Source organism: Ornithorhynchus anatinus, chromosome 10 (genome assembly GCF_004115215.2).
Source record: "Ornithorhynchus anatinus isolate Pmale09 chromosome 10, mOrnAna1.pri.v4, whole genome shotgun sequence".
NCBI lineage: Eukaryota > Metazoa > Chordata > Mammalia > Monotremata > Ornithorhynchidae > Ornithorhynchus > Ornithorhynchus anatinus.
This window is the reverse complement of record NC_041737.1, coordinates 50,527,401-50,545,887: the sequence shown is the minus strand read 5'-3', so window position 1 is coordinate 50,545,887 and position 18,487 is coordinate 50,527,401. Positions and strand designations below refer to the sequence as shown.

General features: G+C 47.6%; 1 protein-coding gene across 2 annotated transcripts in view; it reads right to left on the bottom strand.

Moving 5' to 3' along the window:
• The window catches only part of NUP205 (nucleoporin 205), a 64,251-nt gene that overhangs the window by 13,006 nt on the left and 32,758 nt on the right, over positions 1–18,487 (bottom strand). For both annotated transcript variants that reach the window (XM_029074259.1, XM_029074260.1), the window contains exons 20-33: positions 18,194–18,275; positions 16,989–17,153; positions 15,815–15,939; positions 14,115–14,229; positions 13,477–13,626; positions 12,641–12,712; positions 11,409–11,566; positions 10,315–10,395; positions 9,788–9,979; positions 8,549–8,816; positions 8,345–8,443; positions 4,072–4,220; positions 3,151–3,342; positions 1,835–1,956 (exon numbers count right to left, since the gene is read on the bottom strand). In XM_029074259.1, coding sequence (XP_028930092.1) covers positions 1,835–1,956; positions 3,151–3,342; positions 4,072–4,220; positions 8,345–8,443; positions 8,549–8,816; positions 9,788–9,979; positions 10,315–10,395; positions 11,409–11,566; positions 12,641–12,712; positions 13,477–13,626; positions 14,115–14,229; positions 15,815–15,939; positions 16,989–17,153; positions 18,194–18,275 — 1,970 coding nt within the window. The remainder of the gene's footprint in view (positions 1–1,834; positions 1,957–3,150; positions 3,343–4,071; positions 4,221–8,344; positions 8,444–8,548; positions 8,817–9,787; positions 9,980–10,314; positions 10,396–11,408; positions 11,567–12,640; positions 12,713–13,476; positions 13,627–14,114; positions 14,230–15,814; positions 15,940–16,988; positions 17,154–18,193; positions 18,276–18,487) is intronic.

Here is an 18,487-nt window from a genome sequence, read left to right as displayed (position 1 = left end):
CCTTCCATGGTTTTATAGAGTCGCAAGAGTGTTGTCATTCATTCACCGAAGCTCCTCAGGGTCCCTTCCTGATCTGTCATTCGGTGACCGTAGCTAACGCGGCCTAGATCATTTTTTTCTTTTGACTGTTTTTCTTTTCTCTCTTTCCCATTCTCTAAACTACATTCGCACCTCTTCACCTAAGTAGGAGACGTCTAGGCTAAACCTTAGACTCGATACCGTTAACTTCGACCAAAACAGGCAAGTGAGCGCTTAGCTAGGATACCTTTCCTTTACCTTCGGGATTAAGATTTACTTCAAATCGATCGATCAATCCACAAGGACTTTAGAAGTCTAGAGGAGGAGGCAGGCATTAAAAAACACAGTGAGCGCTTAACTTAAATACCATCATTATTATTATAAACCTCAAATCCTGTTGGGTTTTTTTTTTTAAAAAAAAATCTTGCTAGGGAGAAAAGCACTGACGCATTTCTCTGAGGTGGAATACTTGGTTGGGGAGAAAAATTGAAACTCCATAAACTTGGCATCTTGACCCTTTTAAGCAAATTGTACACTCAGCGTGGTGCCGCTGGCTGGAAACGCTAATCTGCTAAACCTCAGAGGAACGATGAAAAAACAGCTCGGGCAGCTTGGCAGTCGAAATTGTAGTCATCTAGGGGGAAGGCTGCCTGGGTCCTAAGAAACATGGAGTCCTGCAGAGGAGTTCAAACCAACAGGCACAAGGTGACTTGTTAGACTAGGGGGCGGCGGGGGTTGAGCCGAATTCTAAGGGTCCAATTTGGAGACACCCCCCAGCCCCCATACCAAATTCTAATTTAGTTACAGGTCAGGTTGTTCAGTTCAACAACTCAAAGACCCTGAAGACTAACGACAGAGTGACTGGAATCGGCTTCCAAAATGTGGCAGATTTTTCCCAGCCTTAAATCTTGTGTCTCTGAGAGTAAGGATGGTTGTCTCTGAGAGTAAGGATGGCTGTCTCCGATAGAGCGGTATTTCGCTGACAATATGTACGGAGGAATCACGTGAGACAAAGAGAACAGTAAGAGAAAGCGACTACTGCACGCTGCAATAACTTGGATGAGTTAGTTTACGGACTGACTTGAATCTCTAGACCTTTGGTGAAACGGTAGTTATGGGTAAGCCAGATTCTGCCCCCAACCCATCCTCTCCCCAACCACTCCACCCCGGGCTATGAATAACATGAAAATGACCCAGATTAGGTGGGGCTGCTGGGGTGGAAGCGGGCAGAAGGAAAAAGGTGATTATAATCATTATGTTATTAATAATTAAAAAATAATTGTGGTATTCGATAAGCACTTACTATGTGTCAGGCACTGTACTGAACGCTGGGGTAGATACAAGATAATTTGGTTGGACTCAGACCCCATGACACATGGGGAAAGTCTCAATCGCCAATTTATGGATGAGGTAACTCCGGCCCAGAGAAGTGAAGTGAGACTTGCTCAAGGTCACAAAGCAGACAACTGGAGGAGCCAGGATCACACACCAGGTCTGGACTCCCAGGCCACGCTCTCTCCACTACACCACGCTACGGCAAATCACCAGTGCACGGCCATTTGGGGAAAATGGCGATCGGGAAGAGACGAGGCCCCTCCCTCCCCTGCCCGGGAAAAGTGGACATCACTGGGGATGGGGGACAAAAATCAAGGCCCCTGAGGTACTTCGTCTCTGCTCTGTCCCCAGCCGAAAAAACCACGACGGCTACGCTTTTCTGTCAGTTGTGAGCAGAGCCCGGCAGGGTTGGAGAAAGAGTGGGCCCAGAATCGGTGGCTGGACGATCCACCATGTTGGCATTCACTTGGTTGACCCTTACCCTTGATGGTCCGTCTCTGGGCGCATGTCGTACACTTGGCACTGTGCCAATCTCACTATCACACCGGACCTCAACAGCTCCAGAGCTCCTTGCTGTATCTTCGCCACTCTCGTGAGGAATGCCTAAATTGATAAAGATTGGGGTGAAGCGAAGCAGAATTACTCGAGTCACGGGAGGGCTCTCCTTGTATGAAAATCATACCCGCGTCATTATCGCTAAAATCTCTAAGTGCCCGCCTATTCTCCCGCTCTAACCTGTTAGCTCCCTGTGGGCAGGGAACACGTCTACCAGCTCTGCTAAACTGTCCCCTCCCAAGCGCTTAGTGCAGTGCTCTGCACACGGCAGGGGCTCGATAAATAGGATCGACCGCCTGACCGATGGAAATTCTCACCTGGTTGGTGGGAGGGGCCTGGGGACGAGGCCTTTTTCCCGAGTTCCCGGCATCACGCGATGCAGGTGTCTGCCAACTCTAGTATACCGGACTCTCCCAAGCCTCAGTACAGTGCTCGGTATAGTAAGCGCTCAATAAATACCACTGATTGATTGTGAACTGAAACTTCGTTGCTTTTGTGTACATGCCCGGGCAACGGTAGATTTCATCAGGACACTGGTCATTGGTTAGACAACTGACAAGAGTCAACATGTTCTCCAAGCACAGTACTCTGTCCCAGTAATAATAATGACGACATTTGTTAAGCGCTTACTACATGCCAAACGCTGTTCTAAGCACTGGGGTAAACACAAGGTAACCAGGTTGTCCCACGTGGGGCTCACAATCTTAATCCCCATTTTACGGATGAGGTAACTGGCCAAGTCACCTCACTTCCCCGTGCCTCAAAGTCACACAGACGACAAGTGGCCGAGCCGGAATTAGAACCCACGACCACTGAGTCCCAAGCCCAGGCTCTTTCCACTAAGCCAGGCTGCTTCTCAGCCAGTAGGTGCACAATGGTAATGAATGGTGGCATTTGTAAGTGGCTACCGTAAGTTGAGAGTTGGGGCACATACAAGATAATCAGGTTCAGCCGGTTGTTGATACCGATAGAGCGGGGTAGGTAACTGTGGGCAACTAAGTCTCTGAAAAAGTATCATTCTTGTCTTTACCCTCGCGTACAACAAATGCTTCAAGATTCCCTAAGTGAATAGTTCTCTGCCCTTACCCATGTCGACTCCCATTACCGTCCCAACCATTACGGCCTAACTTTGGACTGTAAAATCCTAACCTTCTGTGACGCAGTTCCCGGCGCTGCAAAAATGACTGAGCGGATGGGGATTTCCGCCGGCCGTGGGCCACGGCCGCGTTCATTAGGTCTTACCATTTTGGATTCGTACGTGTAAAGGGCTTTCAAAAGGGGTGGCTGAGGGGTAAGCAAGGTTTGCAGCGTGAGATCGTCTTCCGCTAAACTGTCCACGAGAACCTTCAAATAGCCGCTGTTGGACAGGTACAGGAGCCACTGCTGCTGTTTATCCACCGAGACAATCCGATCGAGCAAAGCCAGTGCCAACATCTGAGGAAAGAAAGAATCGAGTTCCACAACCAATGGCCAGGGCCAGAAAAAAACAAAACAAAAAACCTGAAAGACGACTTTCTTTCAAGTAGGCTGAACTTAAAAATGGAAGTCTGAACTACAATCCTCGATAGGATTCGGACTCACCGGTTCTACTTAGGCCGCTACCAGTAACCTGCTTCCAGTAAGCAAAGGGCGACGAATGGGATGGGGTTAGGAATTTTAGGCTTAGGAGTTTTCTGGTGTTTCTGGGAATCACAAATAATTGTAGGCGTGTTTGCCGTACAAAATAACGGACGTTCCAAGTCCGAGCCGCCTCTGGGGCACTCTCGTGTTTAAGACAAAGACAACTCCGGTAGAGCCAACCTGCTCTTAAGGGAGGGGGATTTAGTGCTGAGGACTTTAGAAAATGAATTCCTCTCTGCTTAACAGCTAGAATTGGAAAGTTGATGAGAATTGCCCGGTATTCCCAGAGGCACCCCAAGCCAAACGCTGGAAGTACCTGGTCAACTTTGCTGCCGGGAACACTGCCGGGGAAAAACCACCCATCCAAATTTCATGCCGTGACTAGATACGATCGCTGGGTTTTAAAGAAGCCAGTGAGATACTTTCCCTTCAGTAAAAAATATACTTCAGGCGCTCACATTTTTTAATTATGACCACCTAAAAGGCTCAGCCAGAGGTCAACTCTAAATTTCAGGACGACAAGGAATTGAGAGTGAGCATTACCCGGCCAATCTCGTGACCATCACAGGCATCTCGACACACCACCTCCATGAGGGCGGCTCCGTACCCCTCAATGATAGCGATGTTTTCTCGCTGCAATTTACTGAAGGCGTCTTCGGGAGCTGTCAGGCGTTCCCACATGGTCTTCTTGGCTAAGAAGTGGTAGAAAACGGATTTGAAAAGATACCCAAGAGGCGGGCGGACCAGTGATTACCCTATTGGGATCACTTAGTATGAGCAAAATAATAATAACTGCGGTATTTGTTAAGCAAAACTGTGGTATTTGCACATGGTAAGCAAAAGCTGTAAAGTTACTGGATGGGAAAAAAAAAATCTACACACACACAAACCCTGTGAAAATCAACCCTATGAAATCAATCTTGGATATCAAAATTAACTCGGAGCTCGTCTCAGAAAACCTTGTATAATTTCAAAATAAAAACCCCTACCCACGTACAGAGGTCCAACCGTGTCAGAGAAAATACGCGAGATGCAAAGAGCCACAACATGTTCCGGGATTCAAACAGAGTTTAAATGTTCTTGCGCAGCACTCATCTTGCCCTCGCCAGCGGAGAACGGAAAGGATTAAGCCCAGGACTTTCAATTAAAATCCTAGGCCCTACCAATTCACAGCCTGGGCAGCACACAGAATTAATTCAAGCCCTCGGAGCTCCTATCGGCTATCGTCTCGGCTGACTTCTGCGGGGGCAAACGGGGTGCCCGAGGAACGGAAGAAGCTAAGGGAGCTCCCTCTTTAGAAGGGAACAAAGCTGATCCTAGAAATGACATGCCTATCATCTTCATTCCCGGATAAGCAACGCCTCTTGGAAACTCCAGAAGAAAGGGATCCCAAGCGCGAATTAGCTACAAATTGCCGAATTAGCTACAAGTTGCCGTTGGACAGGTCTTTGTTAATAGAAGGCCGGGAGTGGGGAGGAGGGAGGAACGGACTGCCTGAGGCAACCCAGTCAGCAGTCCAAGGGCGATTCAGTGGCCGCAACAGACATTTGGGAAGCGGTGGTGACTAGCACTGAAAAGGGTCCCTTGCCAGTTTCCTCTTTTAGTTCTGGTTCCACCCGGGAAGTGTGAATCTGAGAAGCTCTGTATTTCCTCAGAGACGCTTTCAGGACATCACCGAAACATTGCAACCACAGGACGATGTTCCACTGAAGTAAAATGATAAGGGACAAACATTCACCTCTAGACTGCAAGCTCGTAGTGGGTGAGCTGGGGGATTGTCTGTTTACTGTTGTACTCTCCCAAGCGCTTAGTACAGCACACAGTAAGCGCTCAGTAAATAAGACCGACCGAACAAATGGCTCACTGCCGTGTTTTCTGTTCATAAAAATTGAGGACTAAGGAAAAACCCAACCAGAAACAAGTTTCGAGGCGGCTGATCTAAACGGAAACTAATACTTTAAGCTTTTTATAATTAAAGAAAAAAAATCTCTGCATTCAGGCTGACGGAGTGTACGCTAAGTTTCAATCTGATATGAATCAAAGGGTGGGTGATAAGCTCTTGGAAAATAAGGGTTTAATGATGGAAAGGACAAAACTCGGGCTCAACCTCAATGCCTCCAACACAGCATTATAATGAGTCTACGTTTGGCAAACTTCAATTTTAATGGGCTTACGAGAAAGCACTGAAGCAAAACTAATCTGCTGTGCCAAAGGAAGCTCATTTGGGGCAGACAAAAGACAAACTTCGGTTCTAACCCATGTTTTGAGACAGAACCCTGAAGTATTTTCATCAGTTGGGCTTATAAATAGTTCCCAATCAAAGTCGGTGATTTTTAAGCCTGATTCAAAGGTAATTTTTTTTCAGCCTCCAATCTCAATGCAATTTATGATTTACCACTTACTCTAAGATCCAGGGAACTCCAAGTGTTACAAAGAAATAAAAATGACAAAGGCATGAAAAGAACTGTAACCCTAAGGTGGAAGGAATGCAAAGGGAATATTAACCACTCAGGCATGGCTTCTAAGTTCAGACATTTTTATTCTGGCGGGGGTGGAGGGAAGCAGAAGGCCAAGAGAAGGTTTCAGGGCTCTACCAAGACTTCATCAGGAGGGTGTCTTTTATAGGAAGAGCCAGTGTGGTCTAGAGGAAAGATCGCGGGCCTTGGAGTCAGAGGACCTGGGTTCTAACGCTGGCTCCACCACTTATCTGCTGTGTGACCTTAGGCAAGTCACTTTAATTCTCTGTGCCTCGGTTCCCTCACCTGTAAAATGGGGATCAAGAGTGTGAGCCCCGTGTGGGACATGGCTCGCGTCTGACCTTGTATCTACCCCAGTGCTTAGTAGAGTGCCTGCCACAAAGTAGCCGCTTAACAAAGAACTCTTTGAAAAAAAAACCCAAAGACGTATTTCCAAGTCAACAGACAAAAAAACTCTAAACCGTAAGCTCACTGTGGGCAGGAAACGTGTCTACCAACTCTGTTATTCTGTGCTCTGCCAAGCGCCCAGTACAGTGCCCTGCACAGAGTAAGTGCTCATTAAATACGATCGACTGAAATGGATAACTGATAGTTCTCGTATAGCCAACGACCTCCAGATTTTATTCCCTTCACAAACTGGACGGGGGGGCGCGCTACACGGAGCATCAGAGGGCCCAACGTCATTAAACCGGGGCTAGTTAGCTGAAAAACAGAGTAAGGAGGCTGTCGTTCTGGAGTTAACCAGGACAGAAATGGAGGCTGCGCAGTGCGGGGAGGCCTCAGGGGTCAGGTCTCAAAAGAATGCTCCCTCCTTCAGGTAGAGATGGCTCGAGATTTTCCAAATCCTACAGAGGGAGAACGAATGCTTCCTGAAGAGGGCTGGGAGGCCTCCTCGAAGGACGGCAGGGTTGGGAAAGGCCGACAACGGCTCTTTCACAGGCCTCGGGTTCCCGCCGAGCTGAACGACGTCGCCGGATCTTCAGGGATGTCCCTTCACCGGTTGCTGGGTACCATCTAGTGGTGAGAGGATCACTGTGTCTCTTCAACCCACAAACGAGAGAAAATGTTACAGGGGATGCCCCCGGCCAAAAAAAAAAAAATGCCCCCTACAGAAAGGCACCAATCTGTGGACACTAACATTTCTATTAAAGTGTAAATAGTGGTGGTCTGGGTTTGGATTTTTTTTAAATAATACCTTGCCCAAAATCCTAACAGAAAAATACATGCAGCTTGGTCTCACGGCATTGCTTTTATTCTTCACTTTTTTTAATTCTTAGTGGCACAAAAATAATACCTGTGGCTTTTGGTAAGGGTTTTCTTCGTGCCAAGTGATGAACTTAGCACTGGGGTAGACAAAAGATAATCAGATCGGAGTCGGTGCCCGTCTCACTCAGGGCTCGGAGCCTTGGAGGGGGGCAAACAGAACGGACATGATTGAAATCCCCAGTTTACGGATGAGGAAACTGAGGACCAGAGAAGTTAAATGACTGCCCGAAGTCGCCCAGCAGGAAAGGGGAGAGTCAGGATTAGAACCCAGGTTCCCTGACTCCCAGGTCTGTGATCGTTCCCCTGGGCTGGGACTTATGAATTCCCCGACTGGTGCATTCAACATCACTCAGCTAACTTGTGGCCCCAGGAATTACCAATAATGTCCCGCGAGAATAAAGCTCATACTCAAAGCACGACAGTGGGTTTTCCATTTCCCAGAGCACCAGGTTTAGGCGCAATGTCTCAATGTTGGGGATTCCCATCCTTTCGCCTGACTGAATGCCCAACGCCAGACAGGCTGGTATAAAAGAGAACCCAGAGACGCACGTGAGCACCAAACGAATTCTCTCAGTGTACTGCGTTTTTTACCTCGCAAGAAGATGTCACTCCGTGCAGTCCCGGGAATTTAGACCTTTGTCTTGGTCCATGACTGAGATAAATTTGCCTTTGGACTTGAATAATTTTTGGAGGTCACGGGCCGTAGGACCGGGATGGGCAAAATACGGCTCACCGATCGACGTGTGATCGATGTGAGCTGCTGATTTCAGCAGCTGAGGGAGGCTCAGAGATACTTAAGAGAAAAACACACAGGGTTTCCATCTCTGGAATGTCAGCCTGGCATAAGGAGGAGTCTGGGTATGGCCCTCCACCCGCCACATGACATCAGGTAGAAGGCCCTCCTGACCGCGCTAACTGCCCACCCCGGTCTAGGACGACGACACTCACTTCAAAGCCAAGTTGGGAATTTGCAGTGACTTTCCACGCAACGATAAGAGAGACCTGGACGTAGCTTAAGAGACTGGAATGCTAAAAAGAAAAAAAGAGAGACCGGAAATCCATCTCCTCCCTACCTGCTTCTAGGGTGTCCGGCTCATCTGGTCTCTGGGCGATCTGCAAATAGTAGAGCAGCGAGCCGTACAGGTGAGTCCTCACTCGCTGGAACCCGCCTCCTGGACGGATGGAACAAAAGAGGGGGCTCTGTTTAATCCAAACCGAAAGCCCACCTCAAATACAAGCTGGAGAAAATTGGTGAGGGGGAGACGGAGACGACTCACCTGTTTTCAAAATGAAGTCTAAAAGTTTCTTCAGTATGATGTGGAGTGATGAATCGCCGATGGAAGCAAACCCCACGGGCGTGGGCTCCGAGGCGGCGGGGCCGAAAGAACTCTCCAGCATGAGCACGTATTGGGACTCTCCGGGGCCCGAGATGGCCAGCGGCTGCTTCTGCTCGGTGCGGACCGACTGACTCAGGTGGGCGGTCAGGGTGAACACGGCCCCCGCCACCACCGGCATTAACTCTTGGGCCGCGTCCTCGTCCAGTATCTGAAGGGGAAGAGAGAGAGACCGAGGTTAGGTCCGCCGGGGCCGGGTTAGATATTTCCCGGTCCGCTCGTTCGTTCTCCTTCGGGCTCATTCGATCGATCAATCAGCGCCTACTACGTGCAGGGAGCTGTACTAAGCGTCTGAGAGAGGACGGTAGAATAGAATTGGTAAGCGCGATCCTAGCCCGTAAGGGGTTTACAGTCAAGAGAGGGAGACGGACATAAAAATAAGGGACAGCTCGGGCATTGGCCATCAGTCGATATTTAATGAGCGCTTAGTGTGCGTCGAGCACCGTACTGAGCCCGCGGGAGAGTACGATCCGCAAGAGCTGGCAGTCACATTCCCCTGCCCACAAGAGGCTTACAGTCTAGAGGGAAGTTAATCCTAGTCCAGGAAGATGTATAAGGAGAGAAGGATGATAGTGATTACAATCAGGCACTTAGTACGGTGCTTCGCACTCAGTAAGCACTCAATAAATACGATTGAATGAAGGTATTTGTTCATCACTTACTATGTGCTAAGCACTGGGGGTGCACACGATAGAATCAGATACAGCCCTGACTCTATTTATTGCCATTGTTCTTGACTGCCCGTCTCCCCCGATTAGATTGTAAATCAAAGGGCAGGGACTGTCTCTATCTGTTGCCGATTTGTACATTCCAAGCGCTTGGTACAGTGCTCTGCACATCGTAAGCGCTCAATAAATACTATTGAACGAATGAATATAGAGTCTGTATGGGGTCCAGAGTCTACGAGGGAGAACGGGGATTTAATCTTTCCATTTTATGGATGCACGTGTGTGATCCAGAAGGGAGGGTTGAAGAGGGTGGGGGAAAACATCCGCCTTGGGGAAGCTCCCTGGAGGAGATTATGACGTGATATGAAGAGCGCAAGACGCACTGTTTCACTCTAGCTACACAAACGCCGGGGAGAGAGGGAGAAAGACGAGGGGCCGAGTCGGCGAGACTGACTTTATCGTGCAAATCCTGCAGAAGGTCCCGGATGATCAGCTGCCTGTCTTCCGCCTGGATGAGATCCTGGGGGCAGGCGGTCAAGATGATCTCCACCAACTGCCTCCACGACTCCAACGTGTGCCGCTTCGCATGAAGGCACTGCAAGAGCTTGTTCCGTTCCACCACGTACTGGAGAATTGTGCTGATTTCCTGCCGGTGAAGAAATGAAGAAAGAAAATTAACAAGCAGGCAGAATCAACCAGTTGGATCGGAGCACTCTTCTTTTTTGTGTGTGGTTCAGATATTTAGAAAAAAACATTAAAGTCTGCCATTTCGACTTAAGGAAGTTGCGATGCATCCTCGTTATTTACGGGACACCCTAAGGTTAGATGATGACCCACCTGAGGTTACGTTGCTTAATGGGGCTTAGCTCAATCGATGGTATTTATTGAGCGCTTTCTGGGTGTGGAGCACTGAACTAAGCACTTGGGAGAGCACGATACAATAGAGTTGATGGACACGTTCCCTGCCCACAACAGGCTTACCTCCATGAGTAAAGGTCTCTGGCCTATGGCCGCCATACCCTGAAGGGCATTCACTTCGGCCACAAGGACTCTGTGAAGGAGCTGGACAATTGAAGATGGAGAAAGAAGAGAGAAATCTGATCACTGTCTGGACATCTCTGCAACAGAGCAAGACTGGTCTTAGCTGTCATACCACCGAAAAAAAACCGTCGGACTAACCCGGCCCCGCGAGCCACTTGAGTGTTTTTAAATCAAACGCTACGGAAAGGCAGTTAAAATCTGGGAGAACATGACGCTCACATGCGGGAGTGATTTACCAGCAGTACTGCTTCTGAAAGTGCAAAAAGGAGTCCCGGTATTTTTCGGCAATTTCCCCCCACCCACCTCTTCTCGGCTTAGGTCTCTACCTGCCCTCCATCGGCTCCCGACTGTCCCGTGCTACGCTTATGCCGTTTGGATAATGAGTTGAGAATTTTGCCTGAGGGGTGGGGGGGAAGTCTTGGGGATGAAGGGTAAAACGGCTTGACTGTGAGCTATTTTAATGTTTGGGAGCGGCGTCTGCAGTCCCTGACAGTGGTACTGTCAGCCCTCTGAAAAACCAAAGGCGTCATCGAAGGGGTTCCATTCCTGGCAAAACTCAACACCGGTTCCCGTTCGAGAAGTTGATGGCTATCTGTCAGGTAAAACTAAAATCGGTACTGCTGTAGGTGTTTTTTAAGATACAAAACTTGAAAAAAGAAGGCTGGCCTATCCATGGGCTGATTTAACAAAATGACAGAATGACTTGGGGTTGAACGAGGTAGGGGGCTGCAAGCCAAGTCGGGTACTGAGGACGTTACGGACTGAGTGAATGTGTGTGAGACAGCAAAAGAGAGAAAGCGCGAGCGAGAGAATCAGAGAAAGTGAGCGTGTGGGTGGTGCTTCTCCGTCCCTTGGTGCGTGGATAATCAAAATCTGGTGGCAAACAAATTACCAGGGCACACTCTGACACCCAGAATCAAACTTACGTTGAAGTCAATGATGGAAAGGGACTCAGATTTTCTGTTTCGGGAAGGCAAATGGGTTGGATTTGTTTAGTTAAAAAAAAAAAAACCCAAACTCCAAGAGGCACGCACCTTGACATTGCAGACCGTCTGACCCCGCAGATTCTTGTGCTCACAGTTGGCAATGACCTGCTCGATCTGAGCCCGATCAAAGAAATCTAATTGCAAAGGCTCGGGGATCTCCTGGCTGAAGTCAATCGAGTCCAAGATGCTCAGGATCTTTCGGCGGACTGAGGGAGAGAAGCACAAAACAAGTTAAAGAGGCAAAACACAAAACTAAAAGCATTCCTACCTCCTATCCCCACCCCCGGGCCGGATCTGCTGGGCCCAAATCTTTATTCTGGGAGGGCTTTTAAGAAGAACAGTGAGGGGATTTCAAAAACTAAACTAAAGAGAGTCATCTCTTGTTTGATGACGTAGTTACCAAGAGCTTTCTTCTGGGGGCTAGATTCATACCTACCCTGCGAGCCCACGAGGCTGGGAGCTCCAGGCGGCAACCTGAACAAACGTCTCCCCTGTGTCGACTGCTCGTATAATCCTCAATTAAACTTTCACTCACACCCTCTTCCTTTTCTGGATATAGTGGAAAACCAAACATTTCTCAATAGCCTCAAGCCTGTAAGCTCGTTGCGGGCAAGGGAACGTGTCTGCCAACTCTACTCTATTGCACTGTCCCAAGCGCTTAGTACAGTGCTCTGCACACAGTAAGCGCTCAATAAATACGAATGATCGATTACCTAGGCCTGTTTCAGACACTGCCGTTACTGCTGCAAGGTGATGTAGAGAGACTGAAGTGATGTCCTACTCTATCAATCTGGACAATAGAGATAAAATAGTTATTCTGATTGTGACCCCTCTCTGGCCCGGGGGTGCCATCGAGATCTCATTACCTAGTTTCTACCTCAATGCTTAGCACCGACCTTGGCAGGTAGTCAGTACTTAATGCTCTCATTATTTTTATTTCTAGGCAAGTGATTTGAGTAGTTTTGAGGGACACATAAAGCCACCGATAACCTTGTGGAAATCACCCAACAGTGATAAAGAACTGCTATTGAAAATTCCATTTTTTCTTGCGCTTTATGTTTCTATTGCTTTGTACGCGCTTTTATTTTCCACCATCATAACCTGCTGTTATTCGAGGCCCAGCTTTTAAAATGCTTGGTGGCCACTACAAAAATATTTTTGGGGAAGTGCTACTCTAGCAAAGAAATTTCTAACTTTTAATGGTATCTGTTGAGCGCTTATTGTATGCCAGATAGTTCACTAAGCCCTGGGGTGGATACAAGACACATCCAAGACTTTACCTTTTGTGGCAGTGTCAAAATGAAGAAATCCACTAACAGACCTACTCTCCTCTTCTATTCCCCCTTCACCATCTGTGGAAAAACAAGGGGTGTTAGGAAATGAGAAGCAAAACATTCTTCAAAAATCACACCTCAAATGGCTCTAGTCAGAAGCACGGCTAACGATTTGACAGGGAGTCTTTCGCTTCAGTTAAGAACTGGAAAAGCGGCAGATGGTGGCAATTCAGTTCAAAGCAAATAACCACCAAGTTAGGAGTTTTCAAAGTAAAGAAAAAGCCTAACTAAATGGAAAATCACAACACTAAGCTGGGGGATTTGTCCAAGAGGGAGCTCATCTCCCATACGCCTATCAGTTCCCCTTAACGTTAAAAATGAAAACAGAACCTAAAAAAAAAAAAAAGCTAAAACTAACCATGAAAGGGATTAAAGGTCTTTTATTGAGGTTTACGGATACTTTATCGTCATTTAAAATCCTCACGAAATTGCCATTTGTAAAGTTCGCATAACTGGACCGTGCGAAATTTTAGCTGTTCCCCATGACGACATTTCTCAATTTCCCATCAAAAAAAGGCTCCTCGTCCTCAGATTCGGTAAATATCTCGATGTGGTTTTATTGAAGTTGCTTGGTTTCAGAGCGTGGTGGTGGGCGTGATGCGTTTATGGCTCATTTCTTCATTCGTTATTACTTACGCAAATCCCCATTTTGCAACGCGTCTGGCTCGAAGGTGGCCTTCACGCCAGACGGGGTTGGGCCACAGGTCCGCGGAGATCGCAGTATGGGTTTCAAGCTACGTTAACGAGCCGCGGGAATGAAGTTCAAAGACGAATCCACTTACCCAAGTACGGTTTGACGGGCATGTCATCCAACAACAAGTGAAGGAGCCGCTGCGTGTGGGAGCGTTGACGGTTGAGCGAAGTCACCCGCAGCTCGATCGAGGCGGTCTTCATAAGCCACGACATCTGGCTCAGCATGGATATTTCATATTCTGAAAAATACCCACCGTGGGCGTGGACAGAATTTTTGTTTTAGCGGCCTTCGTCAAGGGCTCACTCTGTACCAGGCACTCTGCTGAGCGCTGGGGTAGATGCCGGCTAATCAGGATGGACACGGTCCCCGTCCCCCCTAGGGCTCACAGTCTTAATCCCCATTTTTACACATTGGGTAACTGAGCCCCGGGGAAGTGAAATGACTTGGCCAATGTCACATGGCAGACAAGTAAAAAGTATACAAAGTGCTATGCATGCAAAAAGTACTCAAAAAAATACTGCTGATTGATTAATTCAAGATCTTCCTTCTGACCGAATGTCGCAACCATCGGCCCAAGCGGCTAAATGAGCTGACCATTACAAGAGAGCCTGAACGGATGAGGAAAAAATCATACGCTCCGGCTGCCCTCCAGGTGAACAATAAAAAGCAAAAACCCTGGATTTATATACATTTTTCTTGGAATAAACGAGAGGGGAAACGCCGTACCTCTGTTGGAAAATGGCAAATGCTGCAATTGAGAAAATAAGAAATCTTGGCTGGTTCTCAAGTATCTCATAGTTGGGCCAGATGTATCTGAGCACGCACACAGCTGGTATATCACCTACAAAATTCAAACAAGGAGCTGCTGACATGTGAAGCTTTTTCCCACCAATTACAAATCTGGGGAAGGAACACATTACACATTCTAATTACAATAACTACTGAAATCTCAATGGATTTCAAATGTTTCACCGTGAAATGTAATCACGGAAGATGACTCAATGTTTTCATGGCTAAAACTTAATGGCTGTCATAACAAAGAGACACCTCTCTACCTTTAATAGCTGTCAAGTCTATAAAAGGAATAGTGCATAAGTGACAGGAAGCAGATTTTACCGGACTCACAAAGAGCAAGACAAGATGAAATCGGCTCCACCTGAAGCCCCCTTTGCAGCAAAGTGTTTCTAATAGTAATAATGATATTTATTAGGTGCTTACTATATGCCGAGCACTGAACTGAGCGCCGGGGTAGACAGAAGACAATCAAGGTGGGACACAGTGAGTCTCACAGTTGGACAAGGTGAGAAAACCGAGGCACCTAGGAGTGAAGTGACTTGCCCAAGGTCATACAGCAGACAGTGCCAGAGCTGGGATTAGAACCCAGGTCCTTTGACCACCTCCCGCCAGGCCACCGTGCTTTCCACCCGGCCAAGCCTAAGAGAGGAACTCTGTCCGATCGGATTACCTCGTATCGACCCCAGTCCTTATTACCGCCCCTCTTCACTCTAAGCTAGGTGTGGGCAGGGAACGTGTCTACCGACTCTGTTATATGGTACTCTCCCAAGCACTTAGTACAGTGCTCTGTACGCGTAAGCACTCAACAAATATGACTGATTGGCATACACTAAGTGCCTGAATACCACAAGCAGCTGCCTATTCTAAAGTAGACATTAAATCGTAGCAGCCGGTTACTGACACTGTGAAATTACATTCATTTCTGCCAACCAAAAGGTGATGTTGATATTTACCAAGCGTTGACTAGAAAACACAATACATTTTCCATCAGTCCTGTCACCACACGAGGGCAAAAAAGCAAGACCAACACTATCCCTCCGGGCTTGTCCCCGACCCTCGGTCCACGTCCTGCCTCTAGCCCGGAACGCTCTCCCTCCTCATATCCGACAATGACTCTCCCCGCCTTCAAAGCCTTATTTAAGGCCCGTCTCCTCCAAGAGGCCTTCTCAGACTAAGCCCCACTTTTCCTCATCTCCCACTCCCTTCTGCGTCGGCCTGATTTGTTCCCTTTGCTCTCCCGCCGACCCCTAGCCCCACTGCACTGTTGCAGGCATCTGCCATTTTGTTTATTTCTATCGATGTCTGTGAGCTTGCTGTGGGCAGGGAATGTCACTCTTTATTGTTGCATTGTCTTTTCCCAAGCGGATAGCGCAGTGCTCGGCACACAGTAAGCGCACAATAAATACGACTGCAAGAATGAATGACTATCCCCACTTTACAAACAGACTGAGGCCCAGGGAAGGTGAAAGACATCCGCATGATGTCTTTGTCGCTTCTCCCAGCGCCCGGTCTCCTCAACCTCGGGTCGGAAGTGCCACGCTCAGAGGATGCTCGGGTTACCACCGTAACCATGTCGAGGGGGACCCCGCTTCAGCCCTGGCTGGGAATGCCAGTCAGAGAAGCCCGCGGACCTGGTAGCACAGCTCTGCAAGCTGGGGAGATTCTTTCACTGCCACGGGACCGGTTCTCCCTTCGGTGCCCTTCTCCAGGATATTCAGGATAGCGTGAAGGCAAGTCCGGGGGCAACCCAAAACGCCTGAGAACAAAGAAAAAAAAAAAAAAAGCGATCATCTGCAAGCTCGGCTTTTCCTCTCAGATTCATTAACAAGTCCAGGTTAACTCCCGGCCTTGTTTAGCACACGCTTCCGTACATTCAGGTGACAGGAATTAACAAGATCTTAGTTTGGCGACAGAAATGGGCAGAGTAAGACTAACAATTATTGTCACGTAAACCCTACACACGAATCTTTCGGAATTAACTTTACTACCGGTTTTATCAGGGCGGGCGCTGCGAGAGTTAAATGCTGTCTACCGACTGTAAGCAATTTTTAAAAATCAGCTAAGTGGAACAAACGCTGATTTATAGCCGAAGACACGGAAAAAGTCCAACTGGCTCGGACAAGTTGGTTCAACTTTTTCGGTATGATTCTCCCTATGGGGTATGTCATCAATTAAAAGCTTTCCCTCCCCAGCTGCAGTATTAGGTTCGCGAAGCCACCCGCGGTTGGGATAACAAGAGTTGGGAAAAAGAAAGGCTTATAGGGCAAACGGGATTTTCCGGCTTGTGGTACCCTAGGTGAAATTAAAGAAAACTGGGTCCAAAATAACCAAACATAATCCAAACTAAAGTTGTTCAGATTACAAGAAAAAAAATCATATTAATGTGACTCGCGTACACCAGAATAATAAAGTTCACTATTACCAAAATTTCAGTGTTTATAGACCTAGTATTCCAATCGCATTTTACTGCCTGCTGTTACTTATCGACAGCTCATTAGCAGGACTAATTGTAACAGGGCATTGACCTAAAGCTCCTTACATGATGCAAAGGAATGGCTCATTGAACCACATCACAAAACACAGAAGGGAGTGAGATCTAAGCCCTTCTTTCTCAACAGCTGTAAACTACGGGAAACAACATGGACTACCAACGAAATTAAGAGCGGCTACTCAAAAAACCAACTGGGTAAGGGGAACCTGTACTGGAAAATTTTGCTGAGAGAAACATCAGCCCGGGTACCAAGCCTCTCTGTGGTAGAGGACGTGAGTAATACGTGTCGGGTGTCTGGAGTTCTTCCCCTATACCTGGGTCTTGCAGGTTTGTGGTGCTGACAGGTTTCTTCAGTTCAAAGCCCAGAAGATAAAGAGCAAGGTTGGGTGGGTTACGCTCCAGAGAAGTAATGAGAAGATTCAAGATGTGGATTCTCGTGTCATGGCGGATTCGAGCTAGCTTCTTTTCAGGTTCTGACTCTTAATGAAGAAACGAAGCCCCCCGACCCAGAACATATAAGTAATGAAGGGAAAAACCACTTTTGAAAGAGCACACGTCGAGACCGCAGGGAAATTTTCACACTACTCAAAGAATGTTTAAATTGAATTCATTTATCCAAGTTGAATTCACAATTTTCTTTGTACATTCTGATTACCCCCCTCCGCTCTACAAGAACACAGCAACTTCGATACGTTCAGTTCCGCCGTAAGGAATGTTTTCGCTAGACGTTTTGGCCAAGACAGATGGCAGAATTGAGGAACGTTCTTCCAGTGATACACAACAGTGTGGGGATAGCTCACTGCAGTGTCTCAATAGTTGTGTCCATGGGTTCATTATTGTCAGACATAAGATGAGAACTAGAATGTGGGGTTCTGCAAGAATGTAACCCCGGCAGCACAGAAGTGGGGGTACAGTCACTTCTTTTTTTTTTAATGGTATTTGTAAAGCGCTATGTGCCAAACCATTCAAAGTGCTGGGGTAGGTATAAGTTAATTAGGTTGGACACAACCCCTGTTCCACATGGGGCTCATTGTCAAGGAGAGAACACAGGTATTTAATTCCCATTTTCCAGTTGAGGGAACGGAGGCACAGGGAAGTTAAAGGATTTGCCCAAGGTCACGCAGTAAGCAACTGTCAGAACTGGGATTGGAACTCAGGTCTTCTGAGTCCCAGGCCTGTGATCCTCCCACTATGGCAGGCTGCTTCTCTGCCATAACAGGTGCTTTCACTTCATGTTTTGACTAGAATGGGATGGCAGAATTACAGAACAGTCTTCCACCAGAGCACATCCTTCTAGACAGAACGGGCCACGGCATCGGAAGAAACAAGAGCGCACTTGTGCGCAGTGACAGAATAAAAAAAGTGAGTTTTCCTTACCGTACAAAACTGACTCCAATAAGGGGTCCTCTGATTTCCGACTCCAATATCTGGGCATGTCCTAGCTTTATCAACTTTCCTTCTAACACCCAGATTTAAATCCCCACCGGGCACCAAGAACTCTAGATCCCAAATATCATACCGTCTTCAGGATCAATGAATTCCTCTGCATCTTCACTGTCCAAACACTCCACAAATCCAGCCATAAGTTTCTGGCTTATTATCTGAAGCAATTTAATGAAGATTAAATGAATTAGAGAGGACATATGGTAACTGCGACAGGCTCCTCGGATACTTCTATGGGGGGGGGGGGGGGGAAGAAGATTGCGCTTGTGCAACAAACTCAATAACTGGGCTTCGGCCCGTTCGATCAAGCTGTTACAATTTAGCCAACGTTTTAAAGGGACCTCAAGGCAATCCCAATGTAGGGATACTC